At 40.4% G+C, this 22,449-nt stretch overlaps 2 protein-coding genes across 2 annotated transcripts in view; one reads left to right on the top strand and one right to left on the bottom strand.

Moving 5' to 3' along the window:
* The window catches only part of nr1h3 (nuclear receptor subfamily 1, group H, member 3), a 53,011-nt gene extending 46,911 nt beyond the window's left edge, over window positions 1-6,100 (bottom strand). The window contains exon 1 of the mRNA XM_061974843.2: window positions 5,985-6,100. The gene's annotated coding sequence lies outside the window, so the exon portion shown is untranslated. The remainder of the gene's footprint in view (window positions 1-5,984) is intronic.
* On the top strand, window positions 476-18,336 carry arl14ep (ADP-ribosylation factor-like 14 effector protein). Its single transcript, XM_061974845.2, has 5 exons — window positions 476-663; window positions 8,408-8,609; window positions 8,706-8,837; window positions 14,245-14,285; window positions 17,334-18,336. The coding sequence occupies exons 1-5, from the start codon at window positions 593-595 to the stop codon at window positions 17,560-17,562; spliced, it is 675 nt and encodes a 224-aa protein (XP_061830829.1). The 5' UTR covers window positions 476-592; the 3' UTR covers window positions 17,563-18,336.
* The last annotated feature ends 4,113 nt before the right edge of the window (window positions 18,337-22,449 follow it).

Raw genomic sequence — 22,449 nt, 5'->3', positions numbered from 1 at the left:
CCTCTGTATGTTTGTGATTTTTATTTTTTGTCGTTACCTTTTTTTCCTTTAATCAGTTATTGTGATTCTCTATCTGCTTGTGGTGAAGGGGAAGGGAGTACATTGCTACCCACTGTGACTGAAATGTAGGACGGGAGGGGGGTGTTATTATTTTTTATTATTATTATTTTAATTATTTTTCTGTTTTTTCTGTATTTTTTGTAATTTTACATTTTTATTATTATTATTATTATTTTCTTTGGGGGTGGGGGACAAAAAAAAGTGTCTGTTTTCTCAGTACCTGTATTATGATTTCCCTCTCAAATGAATGAATAAATATTATAAAAAAATAAAAATGATAATTACAGTCCGTATATATAACAAAAATAAAAACAATATCTCAATTAATTTTCCATCAACCAGATAGGTTCCTTTATTCCGAATGAGTCCAACACGCCACTAGGGGACACTGTTCTGTGGAGCACATCTTCATTTTCCGGTCGAAAACCGGAACTAGTCAACCTATACCCGCGTCGCTCGTAAGACCGACAACACAAGACGCTGCACACAAACATCTTTTTTTGCGTGCTTATTTTCCGAGTAAAACGACACCATGCCGGTCACCTGTGCGTCGACGGGGTGCAATAATAAGTTTGTGAAGGGGTCGGAAATCAGATTTTATAGGTAAGTTAATGAAAGCGGAGTTATTCTACTGGCATGCAGACTAATATGTTTTATAACACAACAAAACTTTGTCCCCAGCCAACTCACATTTGAAACTATATACTTTTTATTTGTATTTAGTTTGTTTTAACTTGAATAATGCCGTAGCCACGTGGTATTTTATTCCAACTAAAATTATTCATAATGCTTCTGTATAACAATGTTATAATACAAAACTTTACTTTCTCCAAGTGCCACATTAAAAAACATGACCAACATTAAAATACAGTAGCTTAATAGGCCTAAATATTCATTAAAAACAAAAGAGGTTTTATTTAACAAGTATATTTAAAAAAAAAAAAAGTACCAATGATTGTCACACACACTATGTGTGGTGAAATCAACCTCTGGATTTGACCCATCCCTTTGTTCACCCCCTGGGAGGTGAGGGGAGCAGTGAGCAGCAGCGGTGGCCGCGCTCGGAAATCATTTTGGTGATTTAACCCCAAATTCCAAACCTTGATACGGAGTGTCGAGCAGGGAGATAATGGGTCTTTAGTATGACTCGGCCGGGGTTTGAACTCAACCTACCGATCTCAGGGCGGACACTCACACAAGGCCTTAAAGACTATAAAAATGGGACCCATTGCCTCCCTGCTTGGCACTCAGCATTAATGGTTGGAATTGGGGGTTAAATCACCAAAATGATTCCCGAGCGCGGCCACTGCTGCTGCTCACTGCTGCCCTCATCTCCCATGGGGTGGAAGAAGGGTATGGGTCAAATGCAGAGAGTAATTTCACCACACCTAGTGTGTGTGTGACTATCAGTGGTACTTTAACTTAATATTTTTGGCCACAGTAACATTATACACATTTTGAACAGTACCACTGTGTTAGAATATGTAATTGATTATTTGACATAGTACTAGATGGAGCCCACGTACCACCACCGTTTGAGAATCACTGGCTTCGTATATACGGGTGGACAAAAGTGTTAAAGAAATAAAAAGACAGGGACTTTGACCAAATGAGTTACTTGACTTCACTTTAGATGATCGGATCTCCTTCCAAACTGATATTAGGCTTTTAGGTTGGGGTCTGATCATGACGAGTTAGTTAGTTTTTTGTTTTTGTTATGCAGGCAATAATCACTGGTAGCAGTTATAAGACAATATGTGGATCAGAATAATTTTAATTTAAACCAATATTACTCTATGGGTGAAAATTATTCTGAAATAATGACTATAATTTTGTTTTACTTGTGTTTTCATTGTAAACATTACATAAGGTCATGGTTTGACAGTGACATCGCGAGTTAAAATTGTCCCTCACCTAAAAAACGTAGTCGCACAAAAGTATTTTAACGATAGAGGGGGGAAAAAGCTGAAAAAATAAGTACAAAATAAAATGTGTATTAAAAGTATAAATAAAATAAAAATATGGACATAATAAATAGGGGTGAGAATCTTTGGGCACCTAATGATTTAATCGGTTTCTTGGGGTGATGAGTCGTTTCATTGGGGCGGCATGGCGTAGTGGGTAGAGCAACCGTGCCAGAAACCTGAGGGTTGCAGGTTCGCTCCCCGCCTCTTACCATCCAAAAAAAAAAAAAATCGCTGCCGTTGTGTCCTTGGGCGGGACACTTCACCCTTTGCCCCCGGTGCCACTCACACCGGTGAATTGAAAGATGAATGATAGGTGGTGGTCGGAGGGGCCGTTGGCGCAAATTGCAGCCACGCTTCCGTCAGTCTACCCCAGGGCAGCTGTGGCTATGAAAGTAGCTTACCACCACCAGGTGTGAATGATTGATGGGTTCTACATGTAAAGCGACTTTGGGTACTTAGAAAAGCGCTATATAAATTTCAGTTATTATTATTATTATTATTATTATTACGATTCTCGATTCAAACCGATTCTAACAATGTATTAGTTGGTATAATAATTATATTGTATTTTTTCAAAACAGCTTACGGGTTAGAAAAACTCCTTCTGGTTGCATGGTGATAACCTAAAAATGTCTTTTAAAAATAGATTGTTTTTTTATATTGATTTTTGAAAATTATGAATTGATTTAGACTCAGGATAAATAGGAATCGCGATTCAGGTGTGAATGGATTTTTTTTGTGCACTCCTGATAATACAAATGTAAATACAAAATTATGCTTCCCTGCTGTGTGTACACTTGAACAACATTACAATGAACCAGAAAATTGAATCAAATTACTATTAGGATTAATTTGATTCTGACTTATTTGTAGTTGAATTTTTTATTAAAATTAAATTTTTATTAAATTAGCCCGAATGCAGCTGAGATAGGCTCCAGCACCCCCCGCGACCTCTAAAGGGACACACAGTAGAAAATGGATGGATCAATTCAATTTTATTTTCCAGTCACCAACCGGGTGGTGCAGACATGGCGCGTGGTCAATTAAAGACACTGCATGTGCTTGAAAAACAAACAGCTCGTGGCTACGAATCGAATTGTTCACTTAAAAGAGCCGTTCAAAAGACTTGATTTGTTTGCGAATGTCACATCTCTACATCAGACCAATGATGAAGCATACTGTACTTAGAAAATACTTATAGTGTAAAACATCGTGGCGACTCAGCAATGTTCTTGGTCTGCTTTGCCTCATCTCGCTTGAATCTGTGGGTGTTGCAAAACCCAAAAACAGTGAACTTGGCACGTTGTGTAAATGGTAAATAAAAACAGAATACAATGATTTGCAAATCCTTTTCAACTTATATTCAATTGAATAGACTGCAAAGACAAGATATTTAATGTTCGAACTGAGAAACATTGTTTTTTTTTTGCAAATAATCATTAACTTTGGTATTTATGGTAGCAACACATTGCAAAAAAGTTGGTTCAGGGGCATTGTGTTACATGGCCTTTCCTTTTAACAACATTCAGTAAACGTTTGGGAACTGAGGAGACCAATTTTTGAAGCTTTTCAGGTGGAATTCTTTCCCATTCTTGCTTGATGTACAGCCTAAGTTGTTCAACAGTGTGGGGTCTTTGTTGTGGTGTTTGACACTTCATAATGCGCCACACATTTTCAATGGGAGACAGGTCTGGACTACAGGCAGGCCAGTCTAGTACCAGCACTCTTTTACTACGAAGCCACGCTGTTGTAACACGTGCAGAATGTGGCTTGGCATTGTCTTGCTGAAATAAGCAGGGGCGTCCATGAAAAATACCTTGCTTGGATGGCAGCATATGTTGCTCCAAAACCTATACGTACCTTTCAGCATTAATAGTGCCTTCACAGATGTGTAAATTACCCATGCTTTGGGCATTAATACACCCCCATACCATCACAGATTCTGGCTTTTGAACTTTGCGCCTAGAACAGATGGTTATTTTCCTCTTTGATACACAGTTTTCAAAAACAATTTGAAATGTGGACTCGTCAGACCACAGAACACTTTTCCACTTTGCATCAGTCCATCTTAGATGAGCTCGGGCCCAGCAAAGCCGGCGACATTTATGGGTGTTGTTGATAAAAGGCTTTGGCTTTGCATAGTAGAGTATTAGCTTGCACTTACAGATGTAGCGGCCAACTGTAGTTACTGACAGTGCTTTTCTTAAGTGTTACTGAGCCCATGTGGTGATATCGTTTACACACTGATGTCTGTTTTTGATGCAGTACCGCCTGAGGGATCGAAGGTCCGTAATATCATCGCTTACGTGCAGCGATTTCTCCAGATTCTCTGAACATTTTGATGATATTACGGACCGTATATGGTGAAATCCCTAAATACCTTGCAATAGCTCATTGAGAAATGTTGTTCTTAAACTAAGACAATTTGCTCACGCATTTGTTCACAAAGTGGTGACCCTCACCTCATCCTTGTATGTGAATGACTGAGCATTTCATGGAAGCTGCACCCACCTGTTCCCAATTAGCCCGTTCACCTGTGGGATGTGCCAAATAAATGTTTGATGAGCATTCATCAACTTTCTCAGTTTTTGTGCCACTTGTGCCAGCTTTTTTGAAACATGTTGCAGTCATCAAATTCCAAATGAGCTAATATGTGCTAAAAATAACAAAGTTTACCAGTTCAAACGTTAAGTATCTGGTCTTTGAAGTTTATTCAATTAAATATAGGTTGAAAAGGATTTGCAAATCACCGTATTCTGTTTTTATTTACGATTTACACAACGTGCCAACTTCACTGATTTTGGGTTTTGTAAATTGAAATTGAAAGAATATCCAGGATTTCCGCAGCAAAATACGCTCCAGTGTTAGAAAGTTGCAGGTCATTGAGTGATTCACAGGTGATTCATTTGGGCGATATAGCTCGGTTGGTAGAGTGGCCGTGCCAGCAACTTGAGGGTTCCAGGTTCGATTCTCGCTTCCGCCATCCTGGTCACTGCCGTTGTGTCCTTGGGCGAGACACTTTACCCACCTGCTCCCAGTGCCACCCACAGTGGTTTAAATGTAACTTAGATATTGGGTTTCACTATGTAAAAGTGATTTGAGTCACTAGAAAAAAGTGCTATATAAATATAATTCACTTCACTTCACTGATCTTCCAACAGGATTATTCTTAAGTGTAACCTCACCTAAAGTTACCTAAGTTACTCGTGGAGAGAGCCACAACCTTTTTAATAGGTTGTATTAAAAAAGGACCCCTATAGGAGAGGATAGACCTAATTTATTCTGCAATGGGGAAATTATGTAGTTGCAGTGCAGATTCAAGAAGTCCACAAAATACAAGGTAAAAACACATGAAAGCAAGAGAGAAACATTAAAGAACTCAAAGGACATACAAGAGTCAAACATTAAAGAGAACAGAGCTGATGCATTTCTACATACAGCTACAAAACTTAAACGCAACAAAAAACAAAATGAGCAAAGATGATGCATATTGGGCACATACATAGACAAACAACAAGACAAAAACACAATTTCATCACCTGATACGGCACACAAGTGTCAATCTGTCAACAGCAGTTTTTAATTTATTTTTAGTCAGTCTTTTGACGAAAATGTATTTTAGCTTCAGTCAAATTTTAGTCATTTAAATTGATTTAGATTTACTCTAGTTTTAGCCAACGAAATTACACATTATAGTCAGCTAAAATTATAGTAAATTTAGTAAAATACAAAGTGAAAAGGCCTTTTTAAATTTATTTGAAAGCACCTTTAGTTACACTACATGCAAAGCATTTGTTTAACACAAAAGTAGCATGATCGTATGGTCAGGAATGATGTACGATGCATACAATGGTTAATGCCAATAAATGTCTTTCAGGCACAAAACAGGCCTTCATTATCATTTGTTTATGAACGCAGGAGAACCGGAAGTAGCAAATACACATAGCTTTAACTTACAGTTGTGTAGATGTCACAATGACTCTCCTGCTGATGGCATCACATAGCGTCAAAAGTAAAACTTGTCCTCTTCACTTTCTCCCGTGTGTGCACATATTACTATGTGGAACACATTACTGTTTTCGCGGTGAGAAATTCAACTTCCTCATCTCACAAGGAAAAGCATCTGATTGGCTCTCCTTCGTAACTAACTGCCGGCCCCTCTTTAATATATGCGCTGTTAAAGAGCTGGGATTGGACATTACCAACTTGTCTCACCCGTCTACAAGACAAAATAAAATATAATCGGATTTTGTTTCTGACATTTTCGTCTTGTTTTGTTAGTCGGAGAAAATGTCAGTTATTTTGTTATTGTTTTAGTCAACGTGCATTTTGTTTTGTTTCATTGTCGTCACGGGGAAATAGGTTGTTGACGACAACTAAGACGTAAATTATTAGTCAACAAAATTAACACTGCTGCACGCCGCAGTGGCCTATGCAATGCTCCACGTCATCGTCAACTGGGGTGCGAGACAGGAACAGACCCAACAAAGCAACCATGAGAGCCCACTCCGTCTTAGGCTGCCCAGTAGCTCTCGGCCAATGCCCAGTTAGCGCAGTTGAGCGAGAATTGTCCGACACATGCTTATTCAGCCAGGGCTTTGTGGAATTCGTCCATCCTATCCTAGGATAGGATCAACATTCCCTCTAAGGTGTGCGCCTGTGCAATTGCGCACGGCAAATCTATGCCTACGCACAAAATCAAATAAAAAAATAAGTGCATAGCAATTTTCGACACACGGATACAACAGAGAAAACAGTTTTCGTCATCATTGTTCAAATATTGTAACGTCTGTCGAGACGTTTTGAGGACATGAATTCCATCCATCACTTTACTGAGCAAAACTCTTTATTGTCGGCCATAAACACATCACCAAAACATTAGTAAAAAAATTATATCTAGCAAAACTGGTCATTTTCTGCAGTACAAACCAGACCAAAAGCAACTTTGTTATATCAACAGCAGCCGCTTGCTCTTTCTTACTTGCGCCAACACATGCACATATGGCACTTAGCCAGTGATGCGTTTACAGCCACACAAAAAGTCGGACAACTCCAACACCACACATAAAGTGTCATTCCAGGTTGTTACACTATGATTTACCAATCAAATGTGTGCTTATTCTAGTGTCATTTATTATGAATCTTCATTTATAAATATTAATCATGAAATGCTGTTAGTATATTAAATAAATACTAATAAAAATATATTTTTTACAAACAGGAAGTTGCAGGAATGTACACATGATCCCCTGCTTACATCTCATTGTGCAACATGTGAATGTTTTAATGGGAACTAAATGCAATGTCTAAAAGGGGTACACATTATTTCCAAAGCAGGACCTCCACCCAGACAAACAATACAAGTACACAGTTCATGAAAAACAATATTTTTTGTTATTGTCATTGTAAGTGGGCCTAAACACTTATATTAGAAAATCATCTCATGGAAGTGACTGCTGTCATTTGATTATAATAATAAGAAAATGTTGTCTGTCTATCTGTGTTGGCCCTGTGATGAGATGGGGACTTGTTCAGGGTGTACACCGCCTTCCGCCCGAATGCAGCTGAGATAGACTTCAACCCCCCCAAGCGGTAGAAAATGGATGGATGGATGGAGATTGAACTCTTTATTTAGTCAGGTTTGGGACAGGTGTGCTGCTGGTGTAGCCACAGTGTGCACGTCTGATGTTGCTCACATGGGCTCCACTGAATGCTCAGGGAGTTTTTGCGTTTGCTCACCCATATGAAAAATTAAAGGGAACATTGGATAGGATAGGATTTTATTCTCATTGCACAAGTACAACGAAACTTTGTTTTCAGCACAAACCCGTTCAATATTAGACAAACAAACAGTGTACAGGGTTACAGAACAGCAAAGCTGATGGGTCGCCACAAGGCACCCCGTAAAAGATGGGAAAAAGGTAAAACGCTGGGGAAGAAGATGAGTAAGGCTGAGGCTCAACGCTAGCTTCGCAGCCCCGTCTCTCCCTCCGCATCTCCTCCGGTCTCTCCACGCGGACTCTGCTGTGACAGGGAGCCAGCATCTGGTGTCCGGTGCAAACATGGCCATGGCCAAAAGGCTGCCCCGAGGTGGGTCCAAGAGTTAACAAAAAAGCACCGCAGAAGTCACAAAAGTGCCACTCCTTGTTGCGCAGTCCCCAAAGGGCCGGAATCAAAAGGCATAAAACACATTAACACAAGAGGGAAACATCCAGAACACAAAAGAAGGATAGACAAGAGCACAGAGGTCCTGCAACCAGCAGGCACTACAGTAGCGCCATCTTGGGGAAAACAACCTGAACCCTATTCACTGATCACTGAAATAATGGTTCAACTGTCTAAGAAATAAACTACCAATTCCATGCATTATTTCCTGTCAGGTTTCCATTAAGCAAACCTTCCCTTTCCGCCAAATGGGTCCAGAGCCTGGGGTTGAAAAACTTCATCCCAACAGCCAACACCTGCCTGTGCTCAGACCATTTCGCACCCGACTGCTTCAGGGACTACAATGGCAAACAGTTCCTTAGGGAGGACGCAGTGCCGACCTTGTTCCCTCTTGGGCAGCCCCAAGACTCTTCAAAGGTTTGGCAAATGTTTCTCTTCTTCTTCACTAACCATGGTCAAGCTTGTCATCCTTTACTATAAATGTAATCATAACCTCTGTCCAACAATTGACAGATCGAACTACGGAAACGGGCCTCAGTGACATTACCCAGGGAAGCAGGTGCCGCAAATCAAATGGCATCACAATCAGAGCGAGACAAAGGGCGGGAGCCTGCCATTCAACGTAGGGACAAAAGAAGCTCAAGAGTGAGTGTTCTATTATTTTTCTATTACATTTTAATAAAGGGGAACTATAATGAATACCATTTTTTGGACTTATAAATGATATACAATGACCCCGCCTTCTCCCTGAATGCAGTTGGGATAGGCATCAGCCACCCCCGCGACCCCGAGAGGGACAAGCGGTAGAAAAGGGATGGATGGAAATGTTAGACAATGTTGGATAATCGTTTTAAACAATGCCAAAGCATCAAGTCAAAAGGGTCATGTATTTTGGTGTGAGATGTTCGCGGGGTTTTTGCAGTCTGGCTACGTTGTGACGTCAACGAGGTGGACGTACTGATTTTGACATTAAGTCAAGCTTTCAGGCAGAGAAAGAGGAGCTCCTCATCCTCTGCTTCAGGCAATGAAAAAAACAAAAAAGGACAAAGTAAAAATAAATAAAAAGTTTGAAAAAAAATTGGAGAAAGTACTGTATTTTCCAGACCATAGGGCGCATTGGATTTTAAGGCGCACTGCCAATGAATGGTCTATTTTTTATCTTTTAACATATATTACGCGCACCGGATTATAGGACGCAATGAAGAAGTCATATTATTATTTTTTTTATTATTTTACTTCCTTGTAGTCTACATAACATGTAATGGTGGTTCTTTGGTCAAAATGTTGCATAGGTTGTTTTATAGATCATCTTCAACTCGCTTTCTGACAGTCGCTTCCGGATGCACCGTTTTGTGGGCGGTCTTATTTACGTGGCTCACCTTCGCCAACGTCTTCTCCCCGTCATCTTTGTCGTAGTGGTGTAGCGTGCAAGGACGGGAGTGGAACAAGTGTCAAAAGATGGAGCTAACTGTTTTAATGACATTCAGACTTTACTTAAATCAATAACGGAGCAGCATCTCCTCATCCGGAAACAACCACACCGTAAATGTGTCCCGTGACCGGAACTCTAATAACTAAAGTTCCTTGGGTGAATAATGTAAACTCACTATGCCGGTATGTTTTAGCGCTTTCATGGCGAGTTTACTGACAGATATAAGTAAGAACTTTACACTACTTTATATTAGAAATGGCAACAGCGGTGGATGAATGTCACATAACAAGAAGATAGAGAAAAAGAAGAAGATTATCAACTACGGCGTCGGCGCGAATGCATGCAATTTTTCAGGATTTACGCAGATACCAAATACAGATCAGCAGGTACCAGAAGGTAAGAAAAGTTGCTTTTGCATAATAATGCGAAACAAAACGCCAGATAATATGTCTCACCTTATACACACACCATAATAATACTTGTATGTTTAATGCGCCGACAATCCTTCAAGCGGTGTGGCTTCATAGCTTACCAAAGTCGTACTAAAACATTTTGATGGATTTTTGAGGGACGTGTGTACCGGTAATGTTCTATATTTTCAATGGAACATTTAAAATGTTGGTGTTGTTTACTTGAGACCCATTATAGTGCAGTCTACACTTATCTCTTATGTTTGACTGTCATCTGCTGGTCACACTTATCATTACACCATGTACCAAATAAAATAGCTTTGAGGTGGGTAAGTTCAACCAAACTTATTCCTTACATTAGGCGCACCAAGTTTTAAGGCGTTTTGAGTAAAAAAAGGATTTTAAGTTCGCCTTATAGTCCAGAAAATACGGTATTATTTTCACTTGATCTTGGCATGTGCATAATAACACTGACAGGCGACATGCAGTAATAGAAACACTACTAAAAGTAGCTTTTTTAATGCAAAGTCTGAATCGATTGGTAAGTGTGCAGGTGTACGTAATGGTAATCTATATACATTTTCGTGAAGTTTATTTTTGACAATGTCTAAAACTAAAATAGACGACCTCAAGAATACATAATTAAAATGTATATTTTCAAAAGCTAAATTATGATACTTTTATAGAGGGTGGGGCGGGGATTCATTTGCAATGTAGAAACGCCTCCAGAATCGAATATCATGCCGACAGACTTCAAAAACAGGTTATAAAAGCGACTCTGGGGTAAAATTTACACCAAAGCATATCCAAGACTCATTATGTGAACCACAAGGAAGTATTTTAAATGTAGATTAAAATTATTACAGGGCCCTTTTCAATTCGGCAAGATGACGCGTCATCTAATTTGCATAATTGGCCACGACGCTTGTACATGTAATTTTTTAAACTTAGCTAAAAAACGTTGTACATGCATAGTAATGGAACACATACGGTACAAAAATTCCGGTACCTGAGAATCAATCAACGGTACCAATTTTCGGTACTTTTTGTGCTTTAATAAATACTGTTTTTGATAATAAAATCACTTCATATACAGCAACATTTAAAAATGAGCTGATTATTATAACTGCTGTCCAGTTCTTATATCTTGTTATATTAAAACTTTTCTGAGTTTCAATTACAGTTACAAGTCCAAGATGTTAGATGGCAGTAGTGTGTACTTTATGGTGTGTTGGCTAGTTAGTCTGTCTAGTCTTTCTTGCCCTCTAAAAAGTGTTAATACTGTAAGTATTGAACTTATTACGCACCAGCTGTTTGATTGTCAGGTGAATCTTAGTTTTAGTTTTTCATTAGCAAATTTGGATGTGTTGAAATCGGCATGTAAAATCCGTAATGCTAATCAGTGCCATGTCAGTAGCAAAGCCAATGTATATTAAATGATAAATGGGTTGTACTTGTATAGCGCTTTTCTACCTTCAAGGTACTCAAAGCGCTTTGACACTACTTCCACATTTACCCATTCACACACACATTCACACACTGATGGAGGGAGCTGCCATGCAAGGCGCTAACCAGCACCCATCAGGAGCAAGGGTGAAGTGTCTTGCTCAGGACACAACGGACATGACGAGGTTGGTACTAGGTGGGGATTGAACCAGGGACCCTCGGGTCGCGCACGGCCACTCTTCCACTGCGCCACGCCGTCCCCATATTAGCGTCAAGTTAGCGCGTTTTTTAAAAGTGGAGCCTTATTGAACTTATGTTGGAGCATTTTTTTAGTCAATTTCTTTGTTGCAATTGAAAATTGCAACATTACCTAGAGGTAGTTTGGCTGAGTCCGCTCTCAGTACTGCTGGAGTGATCGCTTGCTGCCAAAGTGTGAAAAGCCGGCTGACGTCACGCGCAACTCCTGTACCGTAACAAGGCACCGTTTTTTATGTGAATCGGTGCCCGATAGGACCAGCAGGATTCGGCTGGTGCCAAAAAAGTACCAGATTCGGTACTCATCCCTAGACATTCGAGCTGGGAATCTGTGGTCACCTCACAATTCAATTACGATCACGATTCAGGAGCTACGATTCGATTAAAAATCAATTATTGATGCATCTTTAATTTATGTATGTTAATGCAGTTATACATTTATTTTAGTTTGACTAAATAAGCATTTATCAATTGCAACTTTTAAACACAGTGTATTTGTAAAAATAAACAGTTACATTATTTCCCATCACCTGTATTAAATTCATGGAAATGTGTGCATAACTGGAACATAAGTGCCCTAAAATAGAGGAGCTGCTCGGATCTCTCCTCGGCAGCCAAATTTTAGAACTGTCTGCATTACTTTATTTACAATGAATATATCGATTATCGATCATTGACGTTCACTAATCGATTTTATAATCGTCCTTGTCCGAATTGCGATGCATCTAAAAATCTATTATTTCCCCCACTTCTACTATACATCCATATTAGAGATGCGCGGATAGGCAATTATTTCATCCGCAACCGCATCAGAAAGTCGTCAACCATCCGCAATCCACCCGATCTAACATTTGATCAGAACCGCATCCGCCCGCACCCGCCCGTTGTTATATATCTAATATAGACAATGCAAGGCATTAGTGAGGTTATAAAGCTTTTGCCTGTTAAAGAAAGGAGACTGATCCAATGCAGCACAGACATTCACGTGCCACGCTGTCACGACCCAGACGCACACCAGTGCGCAATCATATGGGAGCCGCGCTGAGCGCACCTCCAAGCGCGTCTCGCTGCCGGCGACGGCCGGGTATATGGGCCCGACGCTCCAGCGCCATCCATTTTCAGGGCTAGTTGATTCGGCAGGTGAGTTGTTACACACTCCTTAGCGGGTTCCAACTTCCATGGCCACCGTCCTAGCTGCTGTCTATATCAACCAGGGTGAGCCCCACCCCTTTCGTGAGCGCACTGCGCGCGGAGTGACCCCTGTTACGCGCCCCCGGCAACAGGGGTGGCAGGCAGGTAAGCTGCGCGGGCGGAGCGCGCGGAGTGACCCCTGTTACGAGCCCCCGGCCACGGGGGTGGCGGGCAGGTAAGCTGCTTACCTGCTGCGCGTGACGCCGGCCGCGGCGAAGGCGGACGAGGCGGGGTGTCGGTGCGGTGGGCGCGGTGGTGACCCTGGACGTGCGTCGGGCCCTTCTCGCGGATCGCCTCAGCTACGGCTCCCGGTGGGGCCCTCTCGGGGGAAGGGGCCTCGGTCCCGGACCCCGGTGAGGCGTCCCTTCTCCGCACCGTAAAAGTGTCCATCTCTTTTTCTTTTTTTTTCTTCTGTTGTGGCATATGCTGCAGGTGCCTGCTCGTTTTTCGTATGTGGGGAACATTTAACTATGTATATATATTTCCGAATTGGTTTAACTGCCACCCGCCTGAATCTATTTAAAATCTAATTTTTTTTTAACCACCCGACCCGACCCGACCCGCGGATAAAATCAAATTTTTTTAAATTTCATCCGCCCGATCCGCGGATAATCCGCGGACTCCGCGGTTGTGCCCGCAAACCGCGCATCTCTAATCCATATATTTAAAGACAAACGTGCTATATATATATATATATATATATATAGTATAAATTTAATGACATATACAAATATGCATTTTTTCTACATTTTTCCACTTTTGGTGGGTTTTTCTTTGTTTATTTTAATCATACAATGTGCAACAGGCCCATAAAAAAAAGAAAAGCTCTGTCAGCAAATGCAGTTTGGATACCCGTGGCTTGCACATTTTAATTGCATCGTAAGGCTGGGTTGCTATCGATGCTCAACCCTAATAATACTAAATGAGATTACATTGCGTTTGTGTACAGTATATACTGCGTGGCTGTGTGAGATCCAAACATTTGCAGCAACTCCAAACCTGTTACACTCCCAAAGTCTAAATTTAGTGAGAAAAGAGTTTATCATAAAGCTCTAGGGGGGCTTCTGTTTTTTTCTACAAAGTGTAATCAAGTCCGAAAGGCCACATTATTAATTCTGTCCCTAACTAATATCGCTGTAAGTGAGTCCAACCACAATGTGTATTTAAGACGGGTTGTCATGGAAGTGGTCTACAAGGTTCTATCTAACTTTAGAGGTCCTCACAGTACTCAGCTTAATCTGTATCTGCTCTGAGGCAGGTGGCTTATTTCACGATTAACTGTAGGAAAAATGCCTAATGCTGCTTATGTTTCTTCCAGGGTGGACGCGGAGGCCGTGGGGGAAAACAGCTGTCTGATAGGTGAGACCTTGTGGGTGTTGGTAAATAGAAGTATTGGCATACCCGTTTCTCTTCGCTGTTGCTGAATTGTTAATGAGTTAACCATCCCATACGAGTCTGCTTGTGTGTTTTAGCTTAAGTACTCAGCTTTTTTCCAGACTACTAGAATAATATTCTACACAATTATGTTGCTTCATCTTTTATTATTATGAATTAATCAATTTAAATGTTGCAGCCCTATTATTTATAAAGGTTTTAGAGTGATTTTATTATTTTTTTCACAATAAGGGCAAAGCAGGAGTTGTGCGCTAAACTTCAGGTTTATGTAACACGCAAGTTCACTTCCTGTGTGCCATATTCCTCCAAGTATATGTGGATCACTCCTAAGAGAGCACATACTGTACAGTAGGTTCAATGTGAACAATAGAATAGCTTAGTTTCTCAGACAGTAATGTATTTATTACACGTTTAGCTTGAAGTATGTCGTTTCTTATTGGGGAAAGACGTTAATGTCTCTCGTTTTCATGTTGGTATGTAAAATAGCTAGCAGTTCTGTCCATGGGTCGATCAACGTGCCGTTATTAAAGGGGAACATTATCACAATTTCAGAAGGGTTAAACCCATTAAAAATCAGTTCCCAGTGGCTTATTTTATTTTTCGAAGTTTTTTTCAAAATTTTACCCATCACGCAATATCCCTAAAAAAACTTCAAAGTGCCTGATTTTAACCATCGTTATATACACCTGTCCATTTTCCTGTGACGTCACATAGTGATGCAAACAAACATGGCGGATGGATAGCAAGGTATAGCGACATTAGCTCGGATTCAGACTCGGATTTCAGCGGCTTAAGCGTAATTGAAGAAGAAACTGAAGCTATTGAGCCATATCGGTTTGAACCGTATGCAAGCGAAACCGACGAAAACGACACGACAGCCAGCGACACGGGAGAAAGCGAGGACGAATTCGGCGATCGCCTTCTAACCAACGATTGGTATGTGTTTGTTTTTAAGTGTTGTAATGTTTTTAAGCTAAATTATTGGTAAACACAGTTTATGTATAATAATTTACGTAAAACCGCGAGTAATTAATAAAGTTTTCATCAATTAATATATTCTGTAGACATACCTTCATCCGCTCTCTTTTCCTGAAAGCTGATCTGTCCAGTTTTGGAGTTGATGTCAGCAGGCCAGGGAAGCTAGGGTCGATATTTTTCTCTTGATCAGCTTCGGTGGCTTAAGGGACGGTAGAAGCGGTGTGAGCCAAGACATCCAGGGGGTTTAGCTCGCTCGTCTGCGGGAACAAACTGCCGCCATTGCTTGCCGTGCTACCGAGGTCCTTTGTCCCTGAATAGCTCACACACTCTGGCAGATTCAATGGGGGTCTGGCGGCAGATTTCTTTGACTTTATCGTTGGAAATGCATCTGCTTTGAGTGTCGCAGGATATCCACACATTCTTGCCATCTCTGTTGTAGCATAGCTTTCGTCGGTAAAGTGTGCGGAACAAACGACTGACCATTTTCGTCGGCTTTCCCCACGCCCTCGTATTATGAACAACATTCATCCAATTTCTTGCCACTTTCGCATCTTTGGGCCACTGGTGCAACTTGAATCCGTCCCTGTTCATGTTGTTACACCCTCCGACAACACACCGACGAGGCATGATGTCTCCAAGGTACGGAAAACAGTCGAAAAAACGGAAAATAACAGAGCTGATTTGATTCGGTGTTTGTAATGTGTTTGAGAAAATGGCGTATTGCTACCCGATGTGACGTCACGTTGTGACGTCATCGCTCCGCGAGCGAATAATAGAAAGACGTTTAATTCGCCAAAATTCACCCATTTAGAGTTCGGAAATCGGTTAAAAAAATGTATGGTCTTTTTTCTGCAACATCAAGGTACCGTATATATTGACGCTTACATAGGTCTGGTGATAATGTTCCCCTTTAATCACGTTTTTTGGGGGAATTTCAGTTTAAAGTGGTGATACTAACCATTACTACTTTTATTACTTATACTTATGACTTATATTAACAGTTTATCATTACATTTGTAGTAGGTAGTGTGAAACGGGGCTGGAAATATTTTTATTCGTTCAGTTTGTTGTATTCTAAGGGTATTGAATCGATAAAACTGGACTGTTCAGATGGTTTTAGGAAGACGTTTAGCTTTTCATCTGAGCAGTTTTTAATTAAGTTTGTCTTAGTCTTTTAAGGAAAAATCTTTTATAGTTTTAGTAAAATTTTAAGCATCTCAATTTAATAAACGAAATTACACATTTTCAGTTTTAGTCATCTAAAATTACAGTAAATTTACTAGACTAAAATTACTCAATCCCGGCCCCTCTCCCATACGCTGTTTAAGAGCTATGATTGGATAGTTTCCGAGGTTGTGCCCCCACCATCTACAAGGCAAAATTAAATATGATTTGGATTTTGTTTGTCAATATTTTGAGCTCCATTTTATTCATTGACTAAAATGTCAGTTCATTTCATTATCGTTTTGATTACTTTAGTCGGAGGAAAAGGTTGGTGACGACAACTAAGAAGAAAATTATTAGTCAACGAAATTAACACAGCATCTGAGCAGGCTTCATCAGTTCATGCTCACAGACTTACACTAGATAGGACTGCTCTAGTCTGAGGTCCTGTTGCAAGATCCAAAGTATTCTTTTTACAAGAGGGGGAATGCCCAGACAAAGATGGAAAAGACAAGGAAACCATTAGTGTCAGGTCGAGGATTAATACTTGGGATCCTGCACCCTGAACTGATGAAGCCTGCCCGCATAAGCTGTGGAATGTCTCAAAGACAATCTGAAGTTGTGATCGATTCAATGCCTTGAAAGTAGTCTGTAACACAAACAGGAAAACGTGAGGATGATTCAAAGTTGGTGCACCTAACAGGGAATTACTGAGTAATAGAGTTTTGTAAAAAATCTCAAGCCAAATGTGGTTTTGACCTTCAGTGCAAATTTTAATTAATAATGACATTCCATTTACACAAACCTTATTGAGTGGAAAAGAACATTCAAGCAGTCCAGTGTGTGACGTCTCTCCTCTGTATCGTGCAGGCAGAACATCGCAGGCAAGAGCAGAGTTTATGACAGCAAAGGTCGACTGTTGTCCAACGGCAAGGACCTGTGTGACTGTTTGGACGTGGACTGCACGGGCTGCTTCTATCCCTGCACCGAGTGTAGCTCACGCAAGTGCGGGTTTGAGTGCCGATGTAACAGGAAGTGGCTTTACGAGCAGGTAGAAGTGGAGGGAGGTGAGATCATTCGCAACAAGTATGCTTTTTAATTTCAGCCAAATAAACACAGACTGTATATACCGGACACAATCGAATACAACCTAATAGAAAAGCTAGCAAACGTTTCACACATTGTTGGAATTCTCAGTTCTTATCAGGGGCGGGTACCGTTCACAAGTGTTTTCTACCAAGCATACTTGCTTTGTTAGTATTGAAAACTGCAACATTACTTAAGAGGAAGTTTGGCTGAGTCCGCTGTGAGTGCTGCATGATTGAGTGATTGTTTACTTGAACCGGATGTGATGTCACCTGCAACAAAAGGTATCGAAATATGACACCGTTTGATTTGACGTAAATGGATACCCAGTAGTACCGATGTAATTCGGTCGGTGCTTATGAAAGTACTGAATTCGGTACCCATCCCTAGTTCTTTTTGATTGACACTGTAGGGGAGGTATTACGGTTGTCATACTTTATAGGTTGGAAGAATCATGATGTTACAGTTTTTTGGATCTCCTTTGATTACCAGTACAAGTGTGTCTAACGTTGTGGCCAACAAGTGTATAACAGAAGGATGGACTACTTTGATAAGGCTCCATCAGGACGATGGCAGCCTAACCTTCAGATATTTCAGCTGCATCTTGTTGGACTATAAAGGACTGTTTTAATACAATATTAATGCTCAAAACTCTCGTTCATGATAGAAGATAAGTAGAACTATTGGAGTATTTTTTTTTATTTATATAGGTTTGCATTCAACAGCTCTTGCTTTACTAAAAACTTTGTGTCTAAAACCATGTTAATAAACTTCATTTCCAATATAATGTTTCTACTGGTGATATACAGAACATTATTTTAGGATATAATTTAAAACAAGACAGATTTTGTGTTTGATTATGTGTATACTCACGCTTTAATAATGGAATTCAGATGAAAGTTTCATTAAATTTTCAGGAGAGAAGCAATTAAAAATTCAACTCATCAAAATGCATTTAATTGTACAGTGCAACACAATCACACCGGCTGCTCTGGTTAGAAGCATGGAATACAAATGTTTAAAGGGGACCTATTCTACATGTTTTACTTTTTAAGACTTATGTGTATGTTAAAATAGTTTATTCTTAGTCTGTATGATTTGGAAATGCTACATCAATTAGGTTGGTGTGTAAAAAAAAATTGGCCTATCATCCACAATCCGTGAGACAAGATAACGTGTCTTTCCATTTTCTGTGCGTGCTAAATATTGGAAAAACGGTTTGTAAGAGGCAGCTTTCAATGTGTCAAGACTTGGACTATGCCGTGGTTTGTTCTCCCGTGGTGCAAATGAACATTTGGACCAGACATGGCGTGAAGGTGAAGACATTATTTATTTTACACTAACAAAGGAACAAAAAGCGCGCTCAAGGCGGAAGTACAAACTTGACTAACGAAACAAAAAGACTTGCACGTGGGCAAAAAACTATGGACATGAACAAAAGTCGCTAACTGTGGCATGAATAGAAAAAACTTACTTGACATGGCATGAAGTGCGCAGAGGTAAACAGAGTGAGAAGCAGAAAGTCAGGGGTATGATGTCACCAGGGAGACTTCCTGGCAACAATGGGTTTAAATAATAGTGACATGATTAAAGACAGGTGCGTGAGTCGTGAGGGCAGGTGAAAACTAATGGGTTGCTATGGTGACAAACAAGAGTGCACAATGAGTCCAAACGTGGAACAGGTGAAACTAATGGGTAACCATGGAAACAAGACAAGGGAGTGAAAAGCCAGAAACTAAAGAGTCCAATAACTAAACAAAACAAAACATGATTACACAGACATGACACAATGCAGGTATTGGGTATACGATCTATTCCGCCTATGAAACCCTTTAAAAACCTCCAACACCGTTTAATACAATGGTGTGCAAAAATATTACAACACTCGCCATGACCTGAAAAACAAAGTTTTATTTCAATAAAAACACCCAAATAAAACCATTGTTTCTTTCATAATGGAACCTGCAACCGTACTTTTATTTCATAATGAATATTTCAGAGACACCTGCATGATACCTTTGTCAATTTCTAGGGAACTTACTGCATTTTGAAATCAAATCTCCCTTTTTATATTCATTACGACTGGCTTCTGACACAATGCCAGAAAGATGCACTGCTGTGATTGTTGCCAAATGGGGCCACACTGAATATCAAAATAAAATGTAAAAAAAAAAGGACTGGACTGATAAATGTGTAGGTGAAATATTCTCAGTACTTTTGCCTTTACCTTTCACAATGGCAAAAAAGTGAAATTAAGGCTCTGTAATAATAAAACACCAGTTTCTTAAGATTTGACAAGTGTTTTAATATGTTTGCACACTACTGTAAACATACTTTAAATATGTACAGTATTTAACTGTAGAGGTTGCCCTCTAGTGGGTTCTTCTGATCACCACACACTTGCAAGAGAGCCTGGTATTCAGGATTCAACAATGTTTTATTGCGTCCACGCTTCAGCAATATCACTCGACTTTTCAGTCCCAGTCTCTCCTGCTGCTCTGCTCTGCTCTCAGCGTGTGTGTCTCTCTCGCTCCAACTCCAACAACGTGTCTCGGCCCGGCTGCTGCTAATATAGGCGACAGGTGATTAGATAACCATTCCCAGCTGGGCAATCTACTCACCTGCCGCTGGCTTCGAGGCCGGTCCTTACACACCCCGCTCCGCGGCAGTCCCGCAGACCACGCCCCCCTCCACAGTAACGCACTGTACCAACAGGCACATTCATGATAACATGTATTATTTATCATATTCTGGTCATTTTATACATGACCCAAACTTATTTCCAGTATAAAACGAGCGCTACCGTTGCCATGCGCTAAACGTTTGGAAAAAAAACTAAAACCGTGACTTACTAATGTACGCTCTCACTGTGACGCCGACTGATGGTATCGTTGTATCTTTCAGCACCTGTGTTTTCCTTAATCTTGTAAATTCAGAAAAATCCTCACCCAGATTAAAAAAAAATCTTATAAATGTTGTGATGGTGTTACAACTAATGTCTTTAGCAGCTCAAGCTAGCTAGTAGCTGTCAGAGGAGGAGCAATGTGAGCAAGGCGGTGTGTCATTATGCCGGAAAAGTAGTTCCTCTGTGTTACCTTTTTGACAATCCCAATATAAATACTGATCGGTAGACAATCAATCGGCACATCCTCACAGATAATACATTTTATATTTAGATTAATGTACAAAACTATGGAATAGTCTTAAATTCTTCCCAGCCAGCTTATATAACATCTCATGTAGACGAGTGCTGATTTTCAACATAATATACACGTAAATCGAATATGTGGCTATATTGCCAAAAGGAGGCATCAGAAAGTGCAATCAAGGAACCAACGTTGCTACTCCATGGCTCTGATTGACTAAAATGCACTTAAGTATTTTTTATGTGGACTTATATTCATGCAAACTTAAATCTTTTTGGTATATAAATACTAGTATTTTATTAACTCAGTGCAGGTATGGAAATAGACTTCTTATCTCTCACCCTCCAGTGGAAAGGCCATGATCATGGATTCATTTATCGACGTGATAAAGTGTCTTATCGACATATTGGCTGTTGCAGTCATTTGTAGGGAAAGAGCACAGGCCTCAAGGGAGCCACTGGATAAAAAACATGCCGCTATTAAAAGACACCAATGACCCAAACACATCCAATCTGTTACCATCCATCCAGCCTGAAGGGTTCACAATGATCGCATTTCAAACTGGAATGAAACTTGCGGATTTAATTGGCTCCTGCATGGTGCTGGTGTTTTGCAAAATATAGCTGCTCTTATTTTCATTATGTGTAAAGTTCACAGATCCTGGCCTTCACTTTTAACTGAACAAATATTTGTATTTTAAAAATATATATGTAATATGTGTAAATAAGCCAGTTTGACCCAGAGAGTCAAAGCTCCCCTCTAATACTGACAACATTAGCACTTATTTTAAGTTAGGGACCTAAAAATGATGTCTACATGTAAAATTCCCCCACAAAATAGACAGAGTAGTGTTTTTAGGCTTGTTTTTTTTACCAAGCTTCAGCACATTTTGGAATGCCAACTTTTAGCTCCAAAATGTGGGCGAGCCTGCTGATATCACCCACAGAAGACTGAAGGCAATTTTATATTGTGTTGTATGGGTTTTGGTAGCTATCTTCATCCCAAATCATGCAGAATTTGAAGAAATGATTAAATATGTCTGCCAGATGCATTGTTGCAGGTTGTAGCAACACAACTCAAGAAGGAGTCAGCCTGCATACATTTCCAAATGATGGCAATATGAGCAAAGTATGGACCTCTCCACTCAAGTTGACTCACTCAAAATGGGTCGGACCAAGCAAGAGGAATGGAATTTGGAGGTATCATACACTATATAGCCAAAAGTATTTGGCCACCTGCCTTGACTCACATATGAACTTGAAGTGCCATCCCATTCCTAACCCACAGGGTTCAATATGATGTCGGTCCACCTTTTGCAACTATTGCAGATTCAACTCTTCTGGGAAGGCTGTCCACAAGGTTGCGAAGTGTGTTTCTAGGAATTTTCCACCATTCTTCCAAAACCGCATTGGTGAGGTCACACACTGACGTTGGTCGAGTAGGCCTGGCTCTCAGTCTCCGTTCTAATTCATCTCAAAGGTGTTCTATTGGGTTCAGGTCAGGACTCTGTGCAGGCCAGTCAAGTTCATCCACACCAGACTCTGTCATCCATGACTTTATGGAACTTGCTTTGTGCACTGGTGCACAGTCACGTTGGAAGAGGAAGGAGCCCGCTCCAAACTGTTCCCACAAGGTTGGTAGCATGGAGTTGTCAAATGTTTTGGTGTCCTGGAGTATTCAAAGTTCCTTTCACTGGAACGAAGGGGCCAAGCCCAACTCCTGACGACCTCTTTGCACTATGCGCTTCGTGGCTG

The sequence above is a fragment of the Nerophis lumbriciformis genome, linkage group LG15, assembly GCF_033978685.3.
Source record: "Nerophis lumbriciformis linkage group LG15, RoL_Nlum_v2.1, whole genome shotgun sequence".
NCBI classification, from domain to species: Eukaryota; Metazoa; Chordata; class Actinopteri; order Syngnathiformes; family Syngnathidae; genus Nerophis; species Nerophis lumbriciformis.
This window is presented reverse-complemented; position numbering and strand designations above follow the sequence as displayed.

What these genes read in the sequence shown, in the direction of transcription:
- arl14ep (XM_061974845.2), top strand. Translation starts at nt 593, where the DNA reads ATGCCGGTCACCTGTGCGTCGACGGGGTGCAATAATAAGTTTGTGAAG. An exon ending in GGGACAAAAGAAGCTCAAGA is followed by an intron (nt 8,838 to 14,244) that starts GTGAGTGTTCTA and finishes TGTTTCTTCCAG; the next exon opens with GGTGGACGCGGAGGCCGTGG. An exon ending in GGAAAACAGCTGTCTGATAG is followed by an intron (nt 14,286 to 17,333) that starts GTGAGACCTTGT and finishes TGTATCGTGCAG; the next exon opens with GCAGAACATCGCAGGCAAGA.